This window comes from Nipponia nippon, unplaced genomic scaffold (genome assembly GCF_047370975.1).
Source record: "Nipponia nippon isolate SJK-2023a ecotype South Korea unplaced genomic scaffold, ASM4737097v1 scaffold_5, whole genome shotgun sequence".
NCBI classification, from domain to species: domain Eukaryota; kingdom Metazoa; phylum Chordata; class Aves; order Pelecaniformes; family Threskiornithidae; genus Nipponia; species Nipponia nippon.
This window is the reverse complement of record NW_028262369.1, coordinates 7,402,628-7,422,168: the sequence shown is the minus strand read 5'-3', so window position 1 is coordinate 7,422,168 and position 19,541 is coordinate 7,402,628. Positions and strand designations below refer to the sequence as shown.

General features: G+C 39.0%; 1 protein-coding gene across 3 annotated transcripts in view; it reads right to left on the bottom strand.

Annotated features, from left to right (window-relative positions):
- Nucleotides 1-19,541, bottom strand: part of GTF3C1 (general transcription factor IIIC subunit 1) — a 43,565-nt gene that overhangs the window by 14,672 nt on the left and 9,352 nt on the right. For 2 of the 3 annotated variants that reach the window (XM_087734573.1, XM_087734576.1), the window contains exons 9-26: nt 18,079-18,400; nt 16,086-16,294; nt 15,208-15,347; nt 13,359-13,512; nt 12,296-12,399; nt 11,875-12,056; nt 11,227-11,502; nt 10,835-10,980; nt 10,303-10,400; nt 8,622-8,718; nt 7,673-7,850; nt 6,161-6,296; nt 4,156-4,291; nt 2,303-2,384; nt 1,426-1,611; nt 709-866; nt 425-567; nt 145-226 (exon numbers count right to left, since the gene is read on the bottom strand). In XM_087734573.1, coding sequence (XP_087590699.1) covers nt 145-226; nt 425-567; nt 709-866; nt 1,426-1,611; nt 2,303-2,384; nt 4,156-4,291; nt 6,161-6,296; nt 7,673-7,850; nt 8,622-8,718; nt 10,303-10,400; nt 10,835-10,980; nt 11,227-11,502; nt 11,875-12,056; nt 12,296-12,399; nt 13,359-13,512; nt 15,208-15,347; nt 16,086-16,294; nt 18,079-18,400 — 2,829 coding nt within the window. The remainder of the gene's footprint in view (nt 1-144; nt 227-424; nt 568-708; nt 867-1,425; nt 1,612-2,302; nt 2,385-4,155; nt 4,292-6,160; nt 6,297-7,672; nt 7,851-8,621; nt 8,719-10,302; nt 10,401-10,834; nt 10,981-11,226; nt 11,503-11,874; nt 12,057-12,295; nt 12,400-13,358; nt 13,513-15,207; nt 15,348-16,085; nt 16,295-18,078; nt 18,401-19,541) is intronic. The other variant, XM_087734575.1, reaches the window with a different exon arrangement.

The following is a 19,541-nucleotide window of genomic DNA, read 5'->3' as shown; positions in this document are numbered from 1 at the left end:
TTTTTACAATGATGCTATTTTTAAAATAGCTAAGGGTACAAGGGAGAGATAAGATATGAAATCACAGTAATCGAAACAGTGCAAGTACTCAGTAATTCAAAGAGTGTACAGTGCTCTATGACCTTTAGAATACTTCCCTCCTACCTGTGGATCTTCGTAATTATTTTCTCTGTTCATGAAATCTTCAATAAGGACTTTATCTTGGTAAACCTCAGCAAGGCAAACTCTGCAACAGATACAATTGAAGGTGTTGTACATAGTTGAAATCTTCCCAATTCAATACAGATTTGATAGCACTAGGGTGCAAAAAAGTTGAAATTTCTATTCACATGATATAAGGCAAAACCACAGGAGAAGCATATCCCTTCACTTCACGTCAGGAGAATTTAGCCTATACCTAGAAGATAGACAGAAACCTTCTTACTTATAATTAAGATAGGTCTGTGGATTTCTGACAATGTAACGAGCTCTTCGTCCAACGGAATGAGAAGTTTTATCGAGGGATTCCTCAAAGCTGGCATGCATGATATCCCGAACTACTTGCCACGGAACAAAGGGCCCTTTTACCTGTGTGAAGAACAAAAGTGTTCAGAGTTAAACTTCAGCTTTTACGTACACAAATGATGGTTAGAACCAGGATGAACTCCTAGGACTGAGGAAATGTGTGTTCAGCACACAGACCCCTTAAACAGAGGTTCTACTATATACCTTTGCATTTAGCACATGACTAGCAATTCGGCACAGCATGAGCAGACTGTCTTCTTGCACTGTCCAGGTGACACGCAGACGTGTCATTCTCTGCAGGGCACTCTGGTCAGCTTCATCATGGTAGCGGAGTCTTTTGCTTTTTTCTACAGAATCCTCTTCTAACAAATCCAGAAAAAAAAGCAGTTAGTTATCTCAGCACTACATATTCTGATTAATTCAAACTCCTATCACAGGCAGTATCAGCATCAATTGGAGTCTGTAAGAATAAAAGACAAAAGCAGAGAAGGAAGTAGCAGTTGAGAAAGTAAAATGCATTAATACCTCTCACAGGAATGAGAAAACAAGCACTTCAGTTAGCAAACTGACTACCTAGAGCATCATACCATGAAGAATCTTTAAGCCAGCTATCGAAAGTTGATGGTGAATTGCAAGGAGTTAATCTGGCACAGTCACCACTAGAATCTCTTTAGTTTGTGCAGCACAGTAGTGCAATCATGATTCACACGCAGGTAGCAGTTACAGCATGCTGTTTTTCTCTGGAGCTACTATACAGCCCCAGGATATCTGAACCTCTTCACTGAAAGAGGCAACCCGAAGAGATGGCCAGTAAGTTTCCATTTCCCACACTATGTGACCGTCACATCAGCTTTTCTAAAGCAACTTACAGCAGGCATGTGCATTAAAAAGAATGCTTCTTTTTCCTGATGCGTTACTTACCTTTCTTTTTCTTCTTCGTCTTCTTTCCAATATCTTTCCTAAGCCTCTTCCTCTTTTGGCTTTTTCCACCTCTCACTCGTTTGGTTCGATCCTGGGTTGGTTCTTTACTTATTTCAATACATTCCTCCTTCTGGACAAGTGACTCAGATCCCACCTTTCCTTCTCCCAAAATATTAATTTTGTTACCTAAAATGACACATATTTACAGTAATGGAGCGTTACAGCAATTACATTCTACAATATTAAGGTATAAAGAGCAAATGCCAAAGCTTCAGTATATTAAAAGACAGATGCCCTCTCAGACTTGCCCTTTGTTAGTCATGTCATTTCATGCCACTTCTCAGCAGCTGACACACAATAAAATCCCACATAGATGAGGAATCATCAAGTAATTACTTAGTCTAGCATACAGTGCACAAACACAAAGGAACTGAGTTGAGGTTTTATATTCTACTTGAAGCATTTCCTCCTCCTTAGCTTAAATGTTAGGCTATGCAATTTTAACAGTGCCTAGTTGTACAAAACATCAGTCCCTCTAGATTTTCTGCAAACTGCACGTCAGAAATTACAAAGGATAAAAATTATTGTTCTATAGGAAAGGAAATTATTTACATATCTATTTTACTGCCCCAGAAGCATCCTAGATCATTGTAAGGAGACAGGAACAACCCATGTCATCAACACTGGATAAAAAAAAAATATTGTTCCATATATTCAGAAATAGGGAAGGAAATTATTCATCTATTTCACTGCCCCAGAAGTATCCCAGATTACCGTAGGGAAACAGGAATAACCCACATCATCCATACTCGGTTTGACAAAGACAGTAACAGCTCTAATACAGTTACAGAGCCCACCACCAGCATCACCACCTTACCTCCAGTACTGAGCGGAAGGGGGTGTTTTGTTAAGAAGGTTTGGAGTCTCACTGTCAGTCCATTTTCAGAAACTGTACTTTCCTAAGACAACACAGCTTTCAAAAAGGCGATATGCAAAAGGAATGCACTGGTTTTAACATCACATGATATCCTTTGAGTAGTGTCAGAAATAAATGTTCAGTATAAAGGAAAAGATCCTTGGCTGAATTCATTTGTCTTATTACTACCACATATTTGAATGGCTCTAGAGCTTTTCTTAAATCTTACTGTAATGACCACTAGATAATGAAGGTTAGAACTTCAGCAAATCTCCTCAAGTTTAAAAAAAGCCATCGCTGGAGAAGAAATGCTTGATTCTTTCACTGCTACAGAGGCTGAGCAGAATTTTGTGTAAAACAGTATTTTTTCCAAAGCATTTTACATTCCAAAGGACCTTCTAAAAAGCACAAAACCAAAACGCAAACACAAACATTGAGTAAATGCCTCCTACACCATATTCTATCCATCTTAAATCTGAGCCCAAGCTGATTGCAGTGTATTAGGAGTTTTGCAATTCTCAGCAAAACCGATTTCGCTTGTGTGGAATTCATTAGTGATAGAAGTCGGTCACAGACAGCGAGAGGAAAGCCAAGACTGAAGAATTGCGGGAGGTCCTGTTAATGCTGAACAACTAGATGACAGAACAGCAGATGAAATTCAGAGTGAAATGATCCTGCCTGAGGTCAAAACCAAGCAACTCTAATTTGACCACTACTTAGGGTAAGGTAATTTTCAGTTCTGTGAAAGTACCTGTTCAATGCTTGGAAATGGTCAAAAAGCAAAGCAAATGTAAGGAGTTCTTAGGAAAGGAGAGCAACACTATGCAGCTATGTTGGCCACAGCCTGAATGCACTATGAGATTCTATTTTAACCTTAAAAAGGATATAGTAGAACTAGAACAGGTGAAAAGAAAGGCAACAAGAATGACTGAAGGCAGAACAGGTTCCATGCTGGGAACAGTTAAGTAATCTAGTAGATGCCAGCCTTTAAAAAGAGATGATAATGGGAAACATGAGAGATGTTTATAAAAATAAAGTGAAACAGAAAGGGTAATGGAGAATTATATTTTCACAGCTTCCCTCAGTACTACAATTATTAGGGAGCTTAAAACATCAAAAGGAAATGGTGACACATAATAGGACTTTGAAACACTTTGCTGCATGCAGCTGTGGATGCTAAAGGATTTACATGTGTCCAAAAAACAATTAGAAAAATTAATCCTAAAAGAAAAAGCTATTAAGAGCTTTGAAACATCACTCCCAGGTTTAGAATGGTCTTGAGTCAAACTCGCAGACAGCTGGGATAATATTCTGAGGAAATATCATTATACATCTATGTTGCTCTTACAACCCTCCCTACAAATCTTTTCTCGGCAACCATCAGAGACAGGACATTAGGCAGCACTGGGGTGCCCATTCTTATTTGCCTATGTTGGGCTTCCCAGTAATTTTTTTTTTGCTGTGTATATTTCCTTGTTCTGTATGTTTCTGTTTTCATCTGACAACTTCTACATTTCAGAGAGGTAAGAGGCACCACTAAGTAATCTAAATTGCTTGCTTAATAAAGTATTTCTCCTTTGGTTGAATGTATTATCAAATTCAGTTCGGATAAAATTTATGTCCAATTCTTTCATTCACTTCAGCACCAAGATTTACTACATTTGGCATTAATTTCTTTCCAGTGATGCAAAGCATTACTGAGACACGTGACTGAGAAAGCATGCAAGCAGTAAGATTTTGCTATCAGTATCTCAACCTTAAGAATATTAAAATTTGGAAAAGTCATTACAGTATATAAATTCTAAAATACCCACCTTCCTAGTCTTATTGATGATGTAGCTTGTCCAGATCCAATTGCGTTTTAGATGCCCATAAAAGCTGGAATCCAGACCCGCAGCTCCTAACCCATCTCCGGGGATAGTTCCATCATCAACCACCTCTCGGCTGCCTCTAAGAGAAAGAATAACAAAATATACAGTAATTATTTTGTAGGGAGCGCCTTCTCAGCTGCTCTTAAGTCACGTGTGTGCAATGTGCAGAACTCTCCCCTTGCCCTCCCAATTTAGAAAGGGCTAGAAGAAGAGGAGAGAGAGAGATGCTCCTTCCCTTAACCCTGTTCCAGAAGTAGCATGACAACAATGCTGTTCCATTAAGTTTTAATCCCTGATATTTAATGACTGAGCTTTCAGTTTAAAGATTACACCCAGAGCAACTTCATTATTGTTAACTAACTTCCAATGGCCATGTTAAACTGTTCTCAGCGCTATTCCTGCCACAGAACTAGAGAAAATACCTGCTCAGATGGAAAACTTTCTCAGGACAAGTGTGGGGAAAATCTTCCACAGGAACTAAAGGCAATCATAACCCTTTTTCACACTGATTGTCAAGCACTGGTCTCTCCAGTTTTCTAACAAATACATTAAAGCTTGTTTAAATACACATACAAGCCAGAAAAACAACACACTGGAATTCTCTCCCTGGAAAGAGGATGAAACTAACAATGAATGGCAAGTAATGGATGAACTGGCACCCTTCACAAATGAGCTACTTAATTATTAGTGTGATGTTACAGTGCAGAATGGAAAAAAAAAAAAAGATTTTGTTTTTCTTCTTTATATAAATATGACACTTTGCAAGAAATCATGGACACAAACTTACTTCCTAAAAAAAAAAAAACAATCAAACTATGAATGAGCTCTGTATATGCAGTAAATACGACAGCTCTGACAACTCAGTAATAACACCAAAGAGTATTTTTGAAATCCTGTTTTGCCTTATGAAAGATTTTTTGAAAGCTACCATGAAAAAATTATTTCAGCCCAGCTTTCAATAGACAACTCTTTCATTATAACATTATACCATCAATTAAACCCCAAAACTGTTTCTTGACCTTAAAAATGTTGCAGTCATCTCCAGCCTAACTGCAAGCAAACACCAGATATTCAATTTAAAAGATTTTTTACCATACAGCGGAGACCATATACGAAAGCTGACAAGTGGACTGAACAGAATTTTTTTTAATCAGCAAGGATCAGTGGAATTGGGTTGCCTCAACTCCATGAATTTTTTTAAGATAACTTGATATATCTACCTGTAACACTGAACTAACTGAAAATACTTTTAAACAGACTGTTTATTAAAACGTAATAGGATATTGACAAAACTACACCACAGTGCACAACACAATATAAGAAGTATAACTGGCATTCTGCGTGGCTGTCACAGGTTGTAAGTATACAATCCTCTCAAGTATTCTGGTTGTGATTAGACGAAATACAAAGTGCTCCAGACATCGCTTCCAGATTTCACCAGTGTACACCAGTACCATACTAGAAATTAATCTGTAAACAATGTGCAGCAAAGTGCAACACAGAAGGACAGAATTCAGAATGTGACACTGGGGAGCTACTGAAGCTACAGGGTACTTGAGATACCATGACGTAAAGCACAGGAATAGAGAATCTTTAAATTTTTCCCTTGCATTAACTTTACTTAAGAAGCACTCCTTCCCTCTCAACTTTGCTTTCCCTAAGACTCTTGCAACACACATCTGTACTACTTTGGAAGGAAATTCGAATCTGTTTTTCCCACCCATCTAGCATAAAAACCTGCTTTGTAGACAAGTTACTTGTAAACATGATACATAACTACACATCTTTTTAATCAGATAGCCTCTGAATTACAAAGAAAAACCCCACAACACCCAATGGAAGTGCTAGAGTCTTAATTGCTTTTGCTATTGAGCAACATCCCCAAAACCAGAAGAGTTCTTTTCGCCCACTCTATTCAAGCAACAAAGCCAGGATGAAGATGACATACGTGGTATATTCCAACATTGCACACTTTCGTTCCAGATTGTGTTTATCCACTGCTGACTCTTGTTCCATTTCTGCATCTAGTGCAGTCTCCTCCCCTTGAAGATTACTTCTCTTTGAACGAGGACAGCGGACAACTCCTAGACATACAAATGGTTTTGACTATCAGCACGGGAATTAAGACTTCAACCCACTTTCAATCCACCTTGCTATGGCAAACTACTGCTCCCAAACAGTACTAACATATTTACCACTTCTCGATAAAACATGCTACCTTCTCAGAGAGGCTAATGGTGCTCTAGTTAACTGCCAGCAGAAGGCACTAACTTGTCCAAAATTGTATTCAGGGCAGAAGTAATGGGAGGCTGGTACCCTTTACATGGAAAAAAATTCAGCAGTTCACTGATATTCTAGGCATGGATCACAGCCTTTCAGATACTCAAATGTGGCAACAGTGCTCAAGAAACAATGCAGCGGGTTGTGACTGCTGAATCACAGTGTGAAAGTTCTGCATGTCTGACACCTTCATGTGGGAGATATATTTAGGATATAGCAGAGTCGTCACCTAATAGTTTTATAGTAACAGAACTCAAAGGTAGGAAAAAAACCCCCAATTTCTGGCTTACTAATGCTTTTGGCTGCCCATGCTACAAAGACGATAGGGCAGGACTAGATGTCAGGCAGGTCTCTGATCTAGAGGCTCAATATAAATCCAGCACAGAGCAATTTTCCCCTCAAGGCTCAACATGGAAAATACTCAACTGGAATACAAAGCTTCCATAAATACGCAAACTGGTGAAACAGTATCATTCCCATGTTTGGGGGCTAAGAGTAATCATGGTCCAACTAGCCTGCAAAAGCTACAACAATCGCAAACATGCTACCATCTGACAAATGTGTAAGGAGCCTTTTGCACATAACTGCTTCAATGCAAAAGTAAAACAAAACTACAAATAGATCCTTTTACCTGGCTGACTAAATTACAGAAACACATAATAGTGTTGTCTAAGGTTTCAGGAGAAATCTCTTACCTCCAATTCCCTTTTTTTTTTTTAATAATGTATAGTTGTAGCTGTATATCCTATTTAAAAATGTAAAATGACCAAACACAAAAATAAACTCAAAAAAACAACTTCCACTCAAGCTATCTATCAGAAAGTTTAGCAACATTTTTCTAAGGAAAAAGGATCTCTGTTTAAATTGGTAGAGAGCTATGACAAAAATATTCTAGTAACTACTTTCAAAAAGGCTTTTTCATAGCTGGATTAAAATCTTACAGGGCTATTATCAAATTTGATACTTCTAACAGGACAGCAATGTTTTTCCTTTAACTGCTCTGAAAATGTCAAGTGGATCTCAACTACACAGAATTATATGGACAGAAATTCTAGCTTTTTTTGATGCACAAGGTGACCAGACAAGAGAACAAAACACTGGAAGTGACAAAACAGAGCCTGCCTCAAGTTTTAGGAAAGGAGGAGGAATTGCGATATAAGAATGTACAATTATGCCATACCCAATGGTGTGTTAAGGCAGACACACTGCAAATCAAACCAGAAGTTTTCCACGTCCTGCATGGTATTCAGAACATAGAGGCGTCTCTCAAATGGGCGGCTACTTTGAGCCAGGTTATAGTGGGGGTCACAGATAGTGGTATCAACAATCACAGCATTTCTCTTCATATACACAAAGACCTGTCAAAAAAAGTATATTTCAGGCTGGTAGGCAAAAATCACTGAAATTGCCTAATTTACAGGACACACAATTTAGCGTAGTTTAGGACTGCTTAAGCATTTTCTCAGTCTTTGCTGTTTTGTACTCTGACACAAGACACACCCATCCCCACCCTATCGCATTGTATTCCCAAACTTCCCTTGTCAGGGATCCAGAAATTTCATTTCTAGATTTAGAACAGTTTCTTTTACCCCTTGTGCACAGGGTATTCCAAGTTTCCACAGAGAGTGACTGTTTCGTACCAGCTCTCATTCAGGATTTGAACAGATGTGTTTTGGGGCCTGATTATCTTTCTTATCCTCATAAAATATATGTTGGGACTGCTTTCTCCTTTGCATGTGCTCTCTATTTATAAAAAGATGTGTACGAATGTCATTATTTCACTCTGATCAGCGACTTTATTCTGTGTCAGACGTCCAATGCCTAACACCTTGACGGAAAAGAACACAGCATGCTCATTTTTCATAAAGTGCTGCCAGTCTGGAACCTCCCAGATCATTAGTGTGTGAAATGTTAAGCATTATACATTTCAGTAGTTTCTTTCCAGAGAAAGGGGTAAAAATCATCTGCACAACTTGCAGTATCTCACTTGGATCTGGAAGTTTGCATATATATCTGAAACATCAGTATTTTACCTAACTAGTTAAGGTAATCACAAACCCCAAATCTTACATTTATTTCACTGGACAAAAAACATGAAGAATAATGGCTAAATTTTTTCTGAAAATTACCTGGTCTTTGTCTTGAAACTTCTCTGTTGGGCCAAACTGTATCAGTCCCATATAACATAATCTTTGAAGGTTTTCTACCACTGAAAAGATGTACCTCCTGCAGCAATATTAGGAGTATTACAATTAGCACTCATGAAAACAGTAAAAACGATACCAGAAAACATGACATTTTCATGCAGCAACCTGAAGTTTCAGGAAGCCACTGCTTTTCTCAAATACTGAGTTCTAGAATTTCTGAAGCGGTATTTATTTTTAATTGTCAGCCTATGGAAAACATATAACATCCCAAAGCTCCAAATTTCCTTTCCTCAAATCACAAACACAATATTTTAGCCAAATACTAACTAAAATTTTGCTAGCAAAGAACAAAGTTAGCCAGAAATACCATACATAAAAATGACATAAACAAGGTCAGAACACCAGCAGATCTTGCAGACAATTTCATGCTATGAAAAGATGACATGAGTAAGAAAACATGACTACTAAATATGGGTTGATAAGCCTTCACGCGTGTATATAAAGGAGGCAACGATCCCTGTAGTTAAGGTTGTTTAGAATTACTGCTCCATGAAACTGCTTTCAGTTGCTTATAGCTTTGGCAGAGCAAAAAGGGCAACATTTCCCATGCTGTATATCTACTTATATGGCAAAATTCTGGAAGTTGCAGGAAACGTCTGCAAGATCTAGTTTCTGAGAGAGAGTTTGTCAAAAATTAGCTTTGCCCATATTTAACTTTACTAAGATCTAAGTTTTTCTGTGCAGTTAAATGGGAATGGTAGGAGTTTTCTCTAGGGATCTGAAAGATCATTTGACAAGCCCAGAAATATTGAAGCAAATTTGGCTGAGTTAGAAGTTTTAGTAAATGGCAGGCAAAGAGACAACATGGTTATATGTCATACTGTTTTGCATAAATCTATCAGATGGAGCCTGCAGATTTCAGAAAATACCATAAATCCAGTTTCCTTGTTACTAAGATTTAGCAAGTAATAGGTTAGGAATTGCAAACCTGAGCTGACCACAAGTCTTGACAGCTGATTGTCTAGCACTATTCACTCACCAATGACATGTTTGCAGGTTGGCAAAATGTTGTATAAGCCCCCAACCGTCCCAATCCATGCCGCTAGCAATGACTCTCTGGGGAAACTAACATGGTGCTGTTGATTCCACATGTTCAAATCACTTTCCTTTAATGTTCCTTTCCCTTTCTACCTTCAGTCCAATCTCAATTTTTAAATCTCCTAGATGAGGAATGGCAAACAATGGCAGACATGCCACTGAGAGCATGAGTAGAAATTGAATGGTATGTATGAGAGGCAGGAACTGGGAAATGTGGCATTTTCTGAAAGATTTATGAAGGACAGCAACATTTACTCTATTAAATTCAGAATTTAGCAGCAGTCAAGACTGTGTTTTATACAGAAGTAACATCCTACTGATGAGTTATGAAGGACAGAACCTCCCAGCTCTCAAACACTGCCTGACAGCATGCATGAATATTGTTTATTAGTTTCTTATTACCTTCTATTTGGGACAAAAAAAATACAATTTGGCACACTATCCTTAGAAGATTGATGATTCTTGTCTTAAGTAACAAAGCTCTCTTTGACACAAGCAGGAAATAACTGAGAAAACAGTCAGTTGTTTCCACCCTAGAGCCATTTACTTTGACTCATCTGCTTACCTTTTGTAGAGAAGCTGCTGTCGGACCGACCTTGGAAGAAATCTGATCAGAGTGTGCTTTTTTAGTGGATCATTTAAAAATTCGTCCAGACCATCCACCTAGAATTATTTTAGAAGTTAATCAAAATGCAAAATATAACTAACCTTTAAAGTATCAAGCTTTGCTACCAGAACTGTCTACTGCAATATTTTCTAAGCACATGTTATTGCTTTTGTAAAATGCTTAAACATTATTCTTTTTAATCAACGAGGCAGAAGATTCAGTGAGATTATAAGATTCAGTGAGATTATAAGAAGCTCTTTGCAAAATATTAGCTTAAGAATTTGCAGTATTACAGGGCTATACATTTTTTTCAGTGTGGCTGTAAAAGTAACTAAGTTTTCTGTAAAAGACTATCAAGAACTAAAGTGTCTGCTCTCTGATGGCTAGTTTTGTTAAAATAGACCAAAAGGATATTTGTTACTGCTTATAGGTACAGTTGATATTGTCAGACTTCAACGTAAAACAAATGTGAAACAAAAAAGCACCATACCTTGTAGCTGACTTGTACTATCTGAACAAAGAGGGAGAGAGGCAAGCAGAGAAGAATGTCACTAACAAGAGCCCATCCATATCCAAACTCTCTGTGAACCGGGAGAGGAGGGACATAGCGCATCCATGACATGTCATCCACATACACTAGGAACAAGAAGGCTGGCTTAGATTCAGACAGGACAAACTTAATAGTTATGCTAATAGTTTTACTGTGAGTGTTCAAGCAGAACACATTTGGCAGTTCATAGTCTGGAAATCTGAAAATCTAAAGTGACCTGAAAATTATCTAAACCATTGATTTTCAATCTGTTTTGCAGTAGGCTTTTACCTTTTTTTCAGCGCTGAACCATGGCAAAGCCTGCAGTAAAGGCAGGATGTGCCACTTCTTACCTCTTTGATTAGACAGCTCTACTTCAGTCTCCTGTGCAGAGATTTCAGGATTCACCACAGCTGTAATAATTTCTAAGGTCCCGTCTGGTTGCGCTTCAAGTACAGCTGCATTCACATCCAGCCCTTGTTTGCTGCCTTTTTTCTCACCATCACTACCTCCTTTTTGCTGTGTTCCATTTAAAGGGTGGCCATAAATTAAGTACCAGAGGAACATGTGGACCATTCTTAAACGGGGCATTTTGGGAAGAAAGCCAAGAGAACGTCCAAGTCCTGGAACTGGGAGGGAAGATTAAGTAACAAACAGAAATAAAAAGAGGATTAGAACAGGAGAAATAGCTACCTCTGCAAAACTTATGTGAAGAAAACTGGAAGGAAAGATGGGAAGTTGAAAGTAAATGTAAGATACAAATATTTAGTAAAGAAGTAGTAGTGAATACAAATACTCCAATTCGCAATTGAAAAAAAAAAAAAAAAAAAAAGAGGCAGCTGAGAAAGCACTGGATAGTGAGATTGCTTTAACGTAAACCCAATTTTTCTTCTATAAAAGAAGAAAAAAACCACTTGTATCTTAGGAGAGCCCAACATCTGAAAGTGATTATTAATAATAAATGGGGAAGTGAAAGACAACAGAAAAAAAGTGAGCTGTACCTGTAACAGGGTGATAGTTTTTTAGCTGTGTTATGCCCATTTTTTCATCAGTTTTTCTTGCCCGATTATTATCAGCTTTACATGAGCCTTCTTGCGTTTCTCCTGAATCAGGAACTGCCTCTTGCCCCAGGTTTTCTTCCTCAGCATGGTCCTGGGATGTTGGTGTCTGAGGAACTTTAATCCTGTATTAGAACCACACAGCACTTTGGTAAAAATTAAGCAGAGTTCAATTCTTCTTCTTTCCTGACTTCAGGAGATATTCAGCATCTTGCTTCATCTTTGTGTTTCCATTTCTCTATTGCTAAAGAAGAGATTTTTCTTTTCTTTTGCTTGCTTTGTGTTTATTTCCTCTGCGTATTTTTTGCACATACAAGATAAGCCAAGTTCCCCACAAACCATCCAAACCATCATCGGAACTTGCCTGTTTGCTGTGCTTGAATTGGAGATTCGGAAACGCACCTGCTCAATGGCACTTTTTACAAGGGAATCATTAGGACTCACTGAAGGATGCACAACAAACTCTACCTGTAGAGCAGCAGAAAACAAACAAAAGGTATTTATGCAGATATTGGCTCTTAATCAGCTGCATAAATGATCAGAGATTAACAGACAGTTAATTAACCACAACGGACGAATCCTATGAAGGCTTAATAGCTCGCAAAATACAAACACTTTTGGATCAAAACAAGCAAGAGACCAGACCACATGGTCTCTGTACGAATACACAGTTAATGTCATTTCTGCAAGCCTCAGTTTTGGGGGTTTTTAAAATCTGAAATATTTGGGGAACAAACACTTCAACTTGCAAATATTAGGCTGAAAGGGATAAAGGAAAAGCCATACCTCGTAAGACCAAACTAATACGTGTTGTTGCTGAAAGTACACACACAATTCAGATTAGTAAGATTTCAAATGTGCTCTACAGTAATCGTGCAGCAGGTAATTTTCAATAGATTCTCTCCCTGCTTACGAACATTTCACACTAGAGTTACAATGACAAGTCTCAGCTTCACAACTACAGACATTTTACTTCCATAAACCTCAATAACAGTGGATTTTTGTTTTTAAAAAAACAGATCACATTCTATAAATTTCAACTCAGAAGCTAACTTAGGATTTCTCATATACTCTTGGCTTTCAAAAGGTGATTAAACAGAACTGTGTTGCAGCCTGACAGTGCAGGGAGAGAACCATGAATTGCATAACTGATAAGCAGCAGAACCTCTCAGAAGGAAGACTCAGGGACTTTGATCTCTGGACTATGCCTTGGTCTCACAATTATCTGCAGCACAATAATTGAAAGCACTAATCTGGTTTTCACAGTAGCTTAGTTTGGGACATGTAGCTTCTGGGCAGCTCGACTGTGGGTTCCGCTACAAAAAGTAAAGTCATCCATATATTTCGGTAAAAAAGGCCCCAAACACTTTGACAAATCAGAAGGTTGTGAGAAAAGCTGTTTCTGCTGCCAGGGTCTGTGCAGTCACCTTTTTACTAACGCCATCTTGAATGACTGTAGTACGATAGAGTCGGAGGAGCCCTTCTCGCGCAAGCTTCTGCACCAGTCGTACGATAGACTTTTTGCAGCACTTAGTGGAGACACCTTCTTGCTTCTCTTGATCCATGACCATTTTCTGAAGCCTAAAAATGCAAAAAATACCTTGCATTTTAAGCCCAGCAATGCTCCAAACTGCCTAAGCAGTTTGTTAGAGGATGTGTAGTGAGGGGATATATCCCTGCTTCTAGCAGTTACTGCTCACTTTTCCCTTTTGCTGTAGATAACTGGTAACTTAGCTTTAAATTTCAGCTTTATTTTCTTTGTAATCAAGCTTATCCTTTTTACGTGAGGACAGCTGTTGTGATGACAGCAAATTCTCAATGCCAGATTTCTCTGTGTACAGCTATAGCGCAATTATGAATCCAGCCTCCCTAAGGTCAGGAAAACCTACAGCTTTTTTAAGTGGTGATTAAACATATGCAGTTTATATTTCCACTTGTGAGCTCAGTTCAGCTTGGGGCAGAAAGAATTTACTTAGTGGCGTTCAGAGCTCAGAAACTACATGTGCATTCACAATACAGATACACATATCCCACCACTTGAAGCCAGCTCACTTCTTCCCTTGTAGCAGTCTGCAGGAGCACACTCACACCCTACTCTCCTAATGCCTGTTTTCAGGCATTTTTTTCACAAATGCCCCAGGCCCTATTTCTGACTCTTCCAATTCTGAAGAATGATTGACTCTCTCAATCTGAAAAAGATATGGAAGAGTATGAAGGGAATGAGGCAGTAAGTGAATGTACACATGGACTTCAACTTTTTCCAAAGGAATACCACATCCTGGTAACTAACAGAACTGGAGTGACAACACCAACAAATTTCCTTGGCAGAGACTGGGGAGGGGCAGAACATCCACCAGTGCTGGGGGAACCTGTAAGCTACTGAAGGGGACAGCTGGGACTTGAAATATCTTCTGAGCCTGCACTTGGATGCGACTAGATCAATCAGTGATGAAGCCGGTGCCAGAAGACAGGGCTCTAGTTTCACAACACTCTGCAATTGAACTAGGTGACAGAAGGTTTCAAAATTCTCAAACAAGAGGAGTATAAGGCCATGATTTCTTACCTAATTCCTGTATCAAGCAGCCCTGTGCGTATTTACATGCCAGGATCTTATGTGCTAACACAGAAGATGGATGGTGCAATCATATTTGCCACAAGAGCCCTGCTAATTTGGAAGCTGGGACTCCAGGAGAGCACCAGAATTTCCATTTCTCTATGAAGGTAAATCTTAAAAGGCTGAAAGATGTTATAACATTCAGGGAAGTGTCTTTAGTGCAGACAAGGCAAGTCATGAGATGACATAAAACCATCCCACATTAAGTTGCAAAGAAAAGTAAACTTTCAGCACCCCACTAGAATCCTAGTGACCAATGACGACTGATATGAAGAGTCTCTACAATGAATGACAGAATAACACAGGAACTATTTTTGAAACCCTACAGAAATAAAACTTATGCAGATGAAAGAATCCTCAAGCAAGGAAGTGCTGTATCTTACTGGCACACTGTGAAAGGAACAAAAAAAGTTCTTTGATCTCTATTTACGGGACACATACTATACAAAAATTCACTTGTATAATTATCTGTACAGAACTATTGTTGCTTCCAAACAGGTGATCAATTTTTAAGATCCAGTATAACTGCAACCCCTCCCCCTTCCATGTGCCGACATTATAGCATATAGCGCCATCAGGGCCAAGAAAAAGCAGCGCTAAAGCCATGCTTATGCTACCAAAATGCATCAGGTCCCCAGCACGCTGTTTTCAGACAGACTCACGTGAACAAGCTTTCAATTAGCCGGAGGTTTCGAACAGCTTCCACAATGAGATTTCGGCGCTTCAGCAGCCTGTATGTTTCGTGAGATCTCTCCACTGCTGTAGCTTTGGAACGTTTTTCCTTCTTTTGGCCACAAGTCTTCTAGTGCATGGTATGGACAAAATAGGAATTTTAAAATGAATTATTCAATGTCTGCAGCCTAACGCTCGTTCCTTACACCGCAGCAACTGAGGAATTCAGAGTTTTGATGTATTTATTTGTAACAAACTAGCCAGATGGGGATTATCTTTTATATCCTCTTCACAGGCAGGGAACCAAGGCAGAAGCTAAAATTTCTATGCAGGTACATGCAGAGATTTATGCACTTTCTCTGCCCATCCCACATTCTGAGCCATTTGGACTTGAGAGTTTTGGCCTAGAAAGCTGGTAACTGCCTCAACGTCGTGCTGAGTCCAAGCCAACATATCCTGTCTCTCAGAAAGGCTTCTTGCCCCAGGCTCAGTCCAGCAGGAGTGAGGCTACACAACTTTCATGTCGAAACCCATTTGCTCCTCCTGGTTTAGAGTAGACAGACCAGATGATATGCAGCACTTGTGTGCACAGACAGACATTAAGCGATGACACACGTTAAGTCAACACAGGGAATTTGCAGAGCACCAGCGAACTAACCCAGAACTGTATTTTGGACATTTACCTTCCTATCTCCTGGAGTAATTTTCACTTATAACTACAATGCAGCCAAAATATGACTGTACTTTGAAACTAAATTTAAAAAAACCAAACAATCCCATAAATGAATACAAAAACTATAGCTTGAAGTCTTGCATAACTTAGTTCAGACAGCTGTACCAACAAGAAAATATTAAGACGTGATCTTACCTTAGGGTCTTCAAGTCTGACCTCCTCAACCACAGCCACATCCCCATCTTCATCAGTGGAATGAGCACAGGTGGACAGATTGGACTCCTGCTTTAGAGTTTCCAAAGTAGAACTCTCCCCTGAAACATCTGGGAGCTCTTCGGGCTCTTCAAGAATTTGAGGGGAAGGCAGCTTCTTCCCCTGAGACTTTACAGCTGTTGCCTTTGAGCCTGGTTTAAGAGCAAACAGCCTTGTAATTGTTCTGCGTTTACAGTTTCCTGTAAATGTTCAGTTTTTCTCTCCATAAAAAGGGCCTTTCCCCATCCACCCAGGTAACTGTACTTAAAAGCATTCTGCTACATTTTTCACATATTCTTCTACCCTGCTGGAAGCAGTGGTTTGATCATGAATGACTGCATTCAGCCTCTAAAAGTAAAGTTTAAAAAAAAGTGAACTCCCGCTCATCACATAATTCTCTCCATGCAGAAGCCATTTCATAGACAGACTTAGAAGACCATGAAGGGCCAGATTAGCTTATCCAGAAACTGCTGTCTGAAGAAAGGAGAGTTTCTGTCACAAAGATTCTCAAGTTCTGCCAGAAACCTGACTTTTCTGACTCAAACCAGAATGAGAACAAGGATTTAGTATTACTCCAAAGATTATCTACACAAGAAATGGAGATCTGTTCTCCTCTCTTCCCTTGGAGTTTATCAGAGAAGTTGTAGGAACATTTAAATAGTTAAAATAAATAAAATAAAAAAATAAACCACCATATCCTCTTTAAAATATGTCCCCAAAAGGCTGGTAGCTTTCACATTAAGATGTTCCAAATAACTAAACAAAAAGATGAAGCAATTAGCTTCAGGAGGCAAGACATTTTTGTTACAATATGCTTAGGTGAGTAAGGCTGCGGGTTAAGTCATCCCAAGCCTATTGCTGCTTGAAAGTAGTTAGTTACCATCTTATCTGGTCTCAGACAAGAAGTCAGTATTACTCTATTTAAACTCATCCCACTTGAAGGTTTGCATCAGTACATGAACATTTTGCACAGACTCTAAGGCTCAGTACAAGACATTTCCAACTGAAAAAAAACCACTGCCAAAAGGGGAAGAACTTTTACATGTTACAATAAAAAAAAAATGTTAACTGGCTGGTCTGTCAGCTCCTGTGCTATTTCCCACACATAAGGTGACATTTACATAGCCAATGGAATGAAATGATGCGTTCTAATGAGAGGCACAGCCCACCTTTTTCCTTAGCAAGGAAGAAATAAAATATTTCAAGAAATACAAAGTGTATTCAAATCCCTTCTGAAGTCTTCAAAGACTTTAAAAGCTAAAGCTCTACCAAGGTGGTGCTCTCTGATGGGCACAGCCTGGGCTGTAAGGTGTTTTGAAAAACAGAGTCCATGACAGGTACCGTGTCAGTTCATCACAGAACATCCAAGGCAGATATAAAATTTGCCCAAGGATGCTGTTCCTCTCAGCAGCTTAAGCCAACCCGACTGCTAGCTGCCACAGTCTCCCTACGATGCCCATTTTTAACCACACAGTCCTGCCTCCTTCCTTGCAACAGTTTGGGAATTTGTCTGGCCCTCTGCAGAATCATTTCAGCTCTTCCAGCCACCAGAAAAATAAGTGAATATTCAAGGAGCAAGGTGTGTGAGCCCGTATCATTTGCATGGGGAAAAGGGGAGAAACAACACAGGGGTAAGGAGAAGCAGACTTTCCCAGTGAATGGTGATAGTCACAAACGTTCTTTGGTGCACACAAACACCAGAGCACGCTTCAGCCCTAAGAATCTCCAGAGATTATCACACCCACAGTATTCCAAAACATAACACTTTTGGTGGAAAGAGAACATCAACAAAGCATGGAAATAATCAAATAAGTGTAAAAATAAATATATGATAACACACTTTAATGGAAGCTAATAGCATATGATTTTTTTCTTTAATAAAAGGATCCATAAGAAAAATGCAAGGTTCTTTCCAAATTTCAGAATCATGATCTACCTTTAGCTGGTGTTGACTGATGGGTATCATCTTGGAAACTTAATTTCAACAGAGAACCAGAGTTGGCCTTCTGACATTTTCCTCTCTTCTTGCCATCTTTCCCTTCTTCATTGTCAGACTCTGAGACCAAAGTATCATCTTCTCCAGGAGACACATCTTCCACAGGTGGGGAATCTTCTGGCACTAGAGCCAAAGTAACTGTAGCTAACTGCTCACTCCTAGCCTTCTCTCTCTCAAACTGACGGTTTAAATCACTCTCCTCTGCAAAAATGTATGAAATATACTTCGTTGTCCTTTGCCGACCTTCATCCTCCATAAAACCCTAAGGAAATAGTTGGAACATTATTTTACCACCTTACTTCTCCATTCTGGCGGTCTGTTCCCCAGCATCAACAGTGGGAAAATTTTCTAACCGTTCTCCCCTCACATCAAAAGATATCACGTTATTATCCTTTTTTCCTAAATAACAAAAATGTTGACTAACCTTAACATATAGAAATCAAAGAAATACCGTGCTTGAAAAATAAATAAATCTGCATTACCTGCATACTAGAATGAAACGCCTACAGTATGTGGGATGTAGAAAAGTCTAAGGAAGAACAAACTATATGTATTCAGACTGGAAATAAATTTTTGTTCAGAAAAATAACTGCAATGTAGACGTTACCAGAGTGAATCAGACTTAAGTAAAACTGCTGATACCCTGTCTACTACAAGAGATGCTTCCAAGTATCTAGAAACTCTAACACCTAGCCTATCAATAAGGGAAGATTTCATCTTCACAGTTGACTTAGGAAAAAGTGTATTTAGATATTCCAATGGTTTATATAGTTTGTTTGGTTTTAATTCTACAGAACTTTTAACCAAGTGACAAGATCTTAGTAAAAAATATTCTCTGTTGAGGGAAGATGGCAATTATCCTGCCTTTGTGGAAAGGGGTGGGTGGGTGCATGCAAGAAATGACAGCTGAATTTGTTTGGCTTGTTGAAATGAAAAATAAAATAAAATTGAAATATCTGGAAATAAGGAGTTTAATCACCATAACCTCAACAACAGTAACTGTTTTTTTTCAGAATTTACCGGTATTTTAAAAGTAGATTGATGATTTTAAACACACAGAGGGTCTCTGACAAGATCCTTCAGTAGAGGATCTTGCAAAACAGAAGCTCTTATAGTAAAAAATTAAGCAAAGTAGCTATTTTGAGTTGAGAGACAGCTATGCTCATCTCCACAAAGTACCAGCCCCCAGGTCACCTGGGTTACCACTGCTTACAGTGAATGACTTGGGTAAGTGGTTGAGGCCAGGTGAAGCAGGGTTGAGGCTTGTTTCTCTGCCCTGTCTCTTTTTGGAGGGCAGAACTGCTTCATGGTGCAGCGAACGGTGTTTCTCTGGAATGCTGTAAAGCGGTGTCTGGCACAATCCCACCTGCTGGTGTGGATCACCAGAACATCCACTTGATACA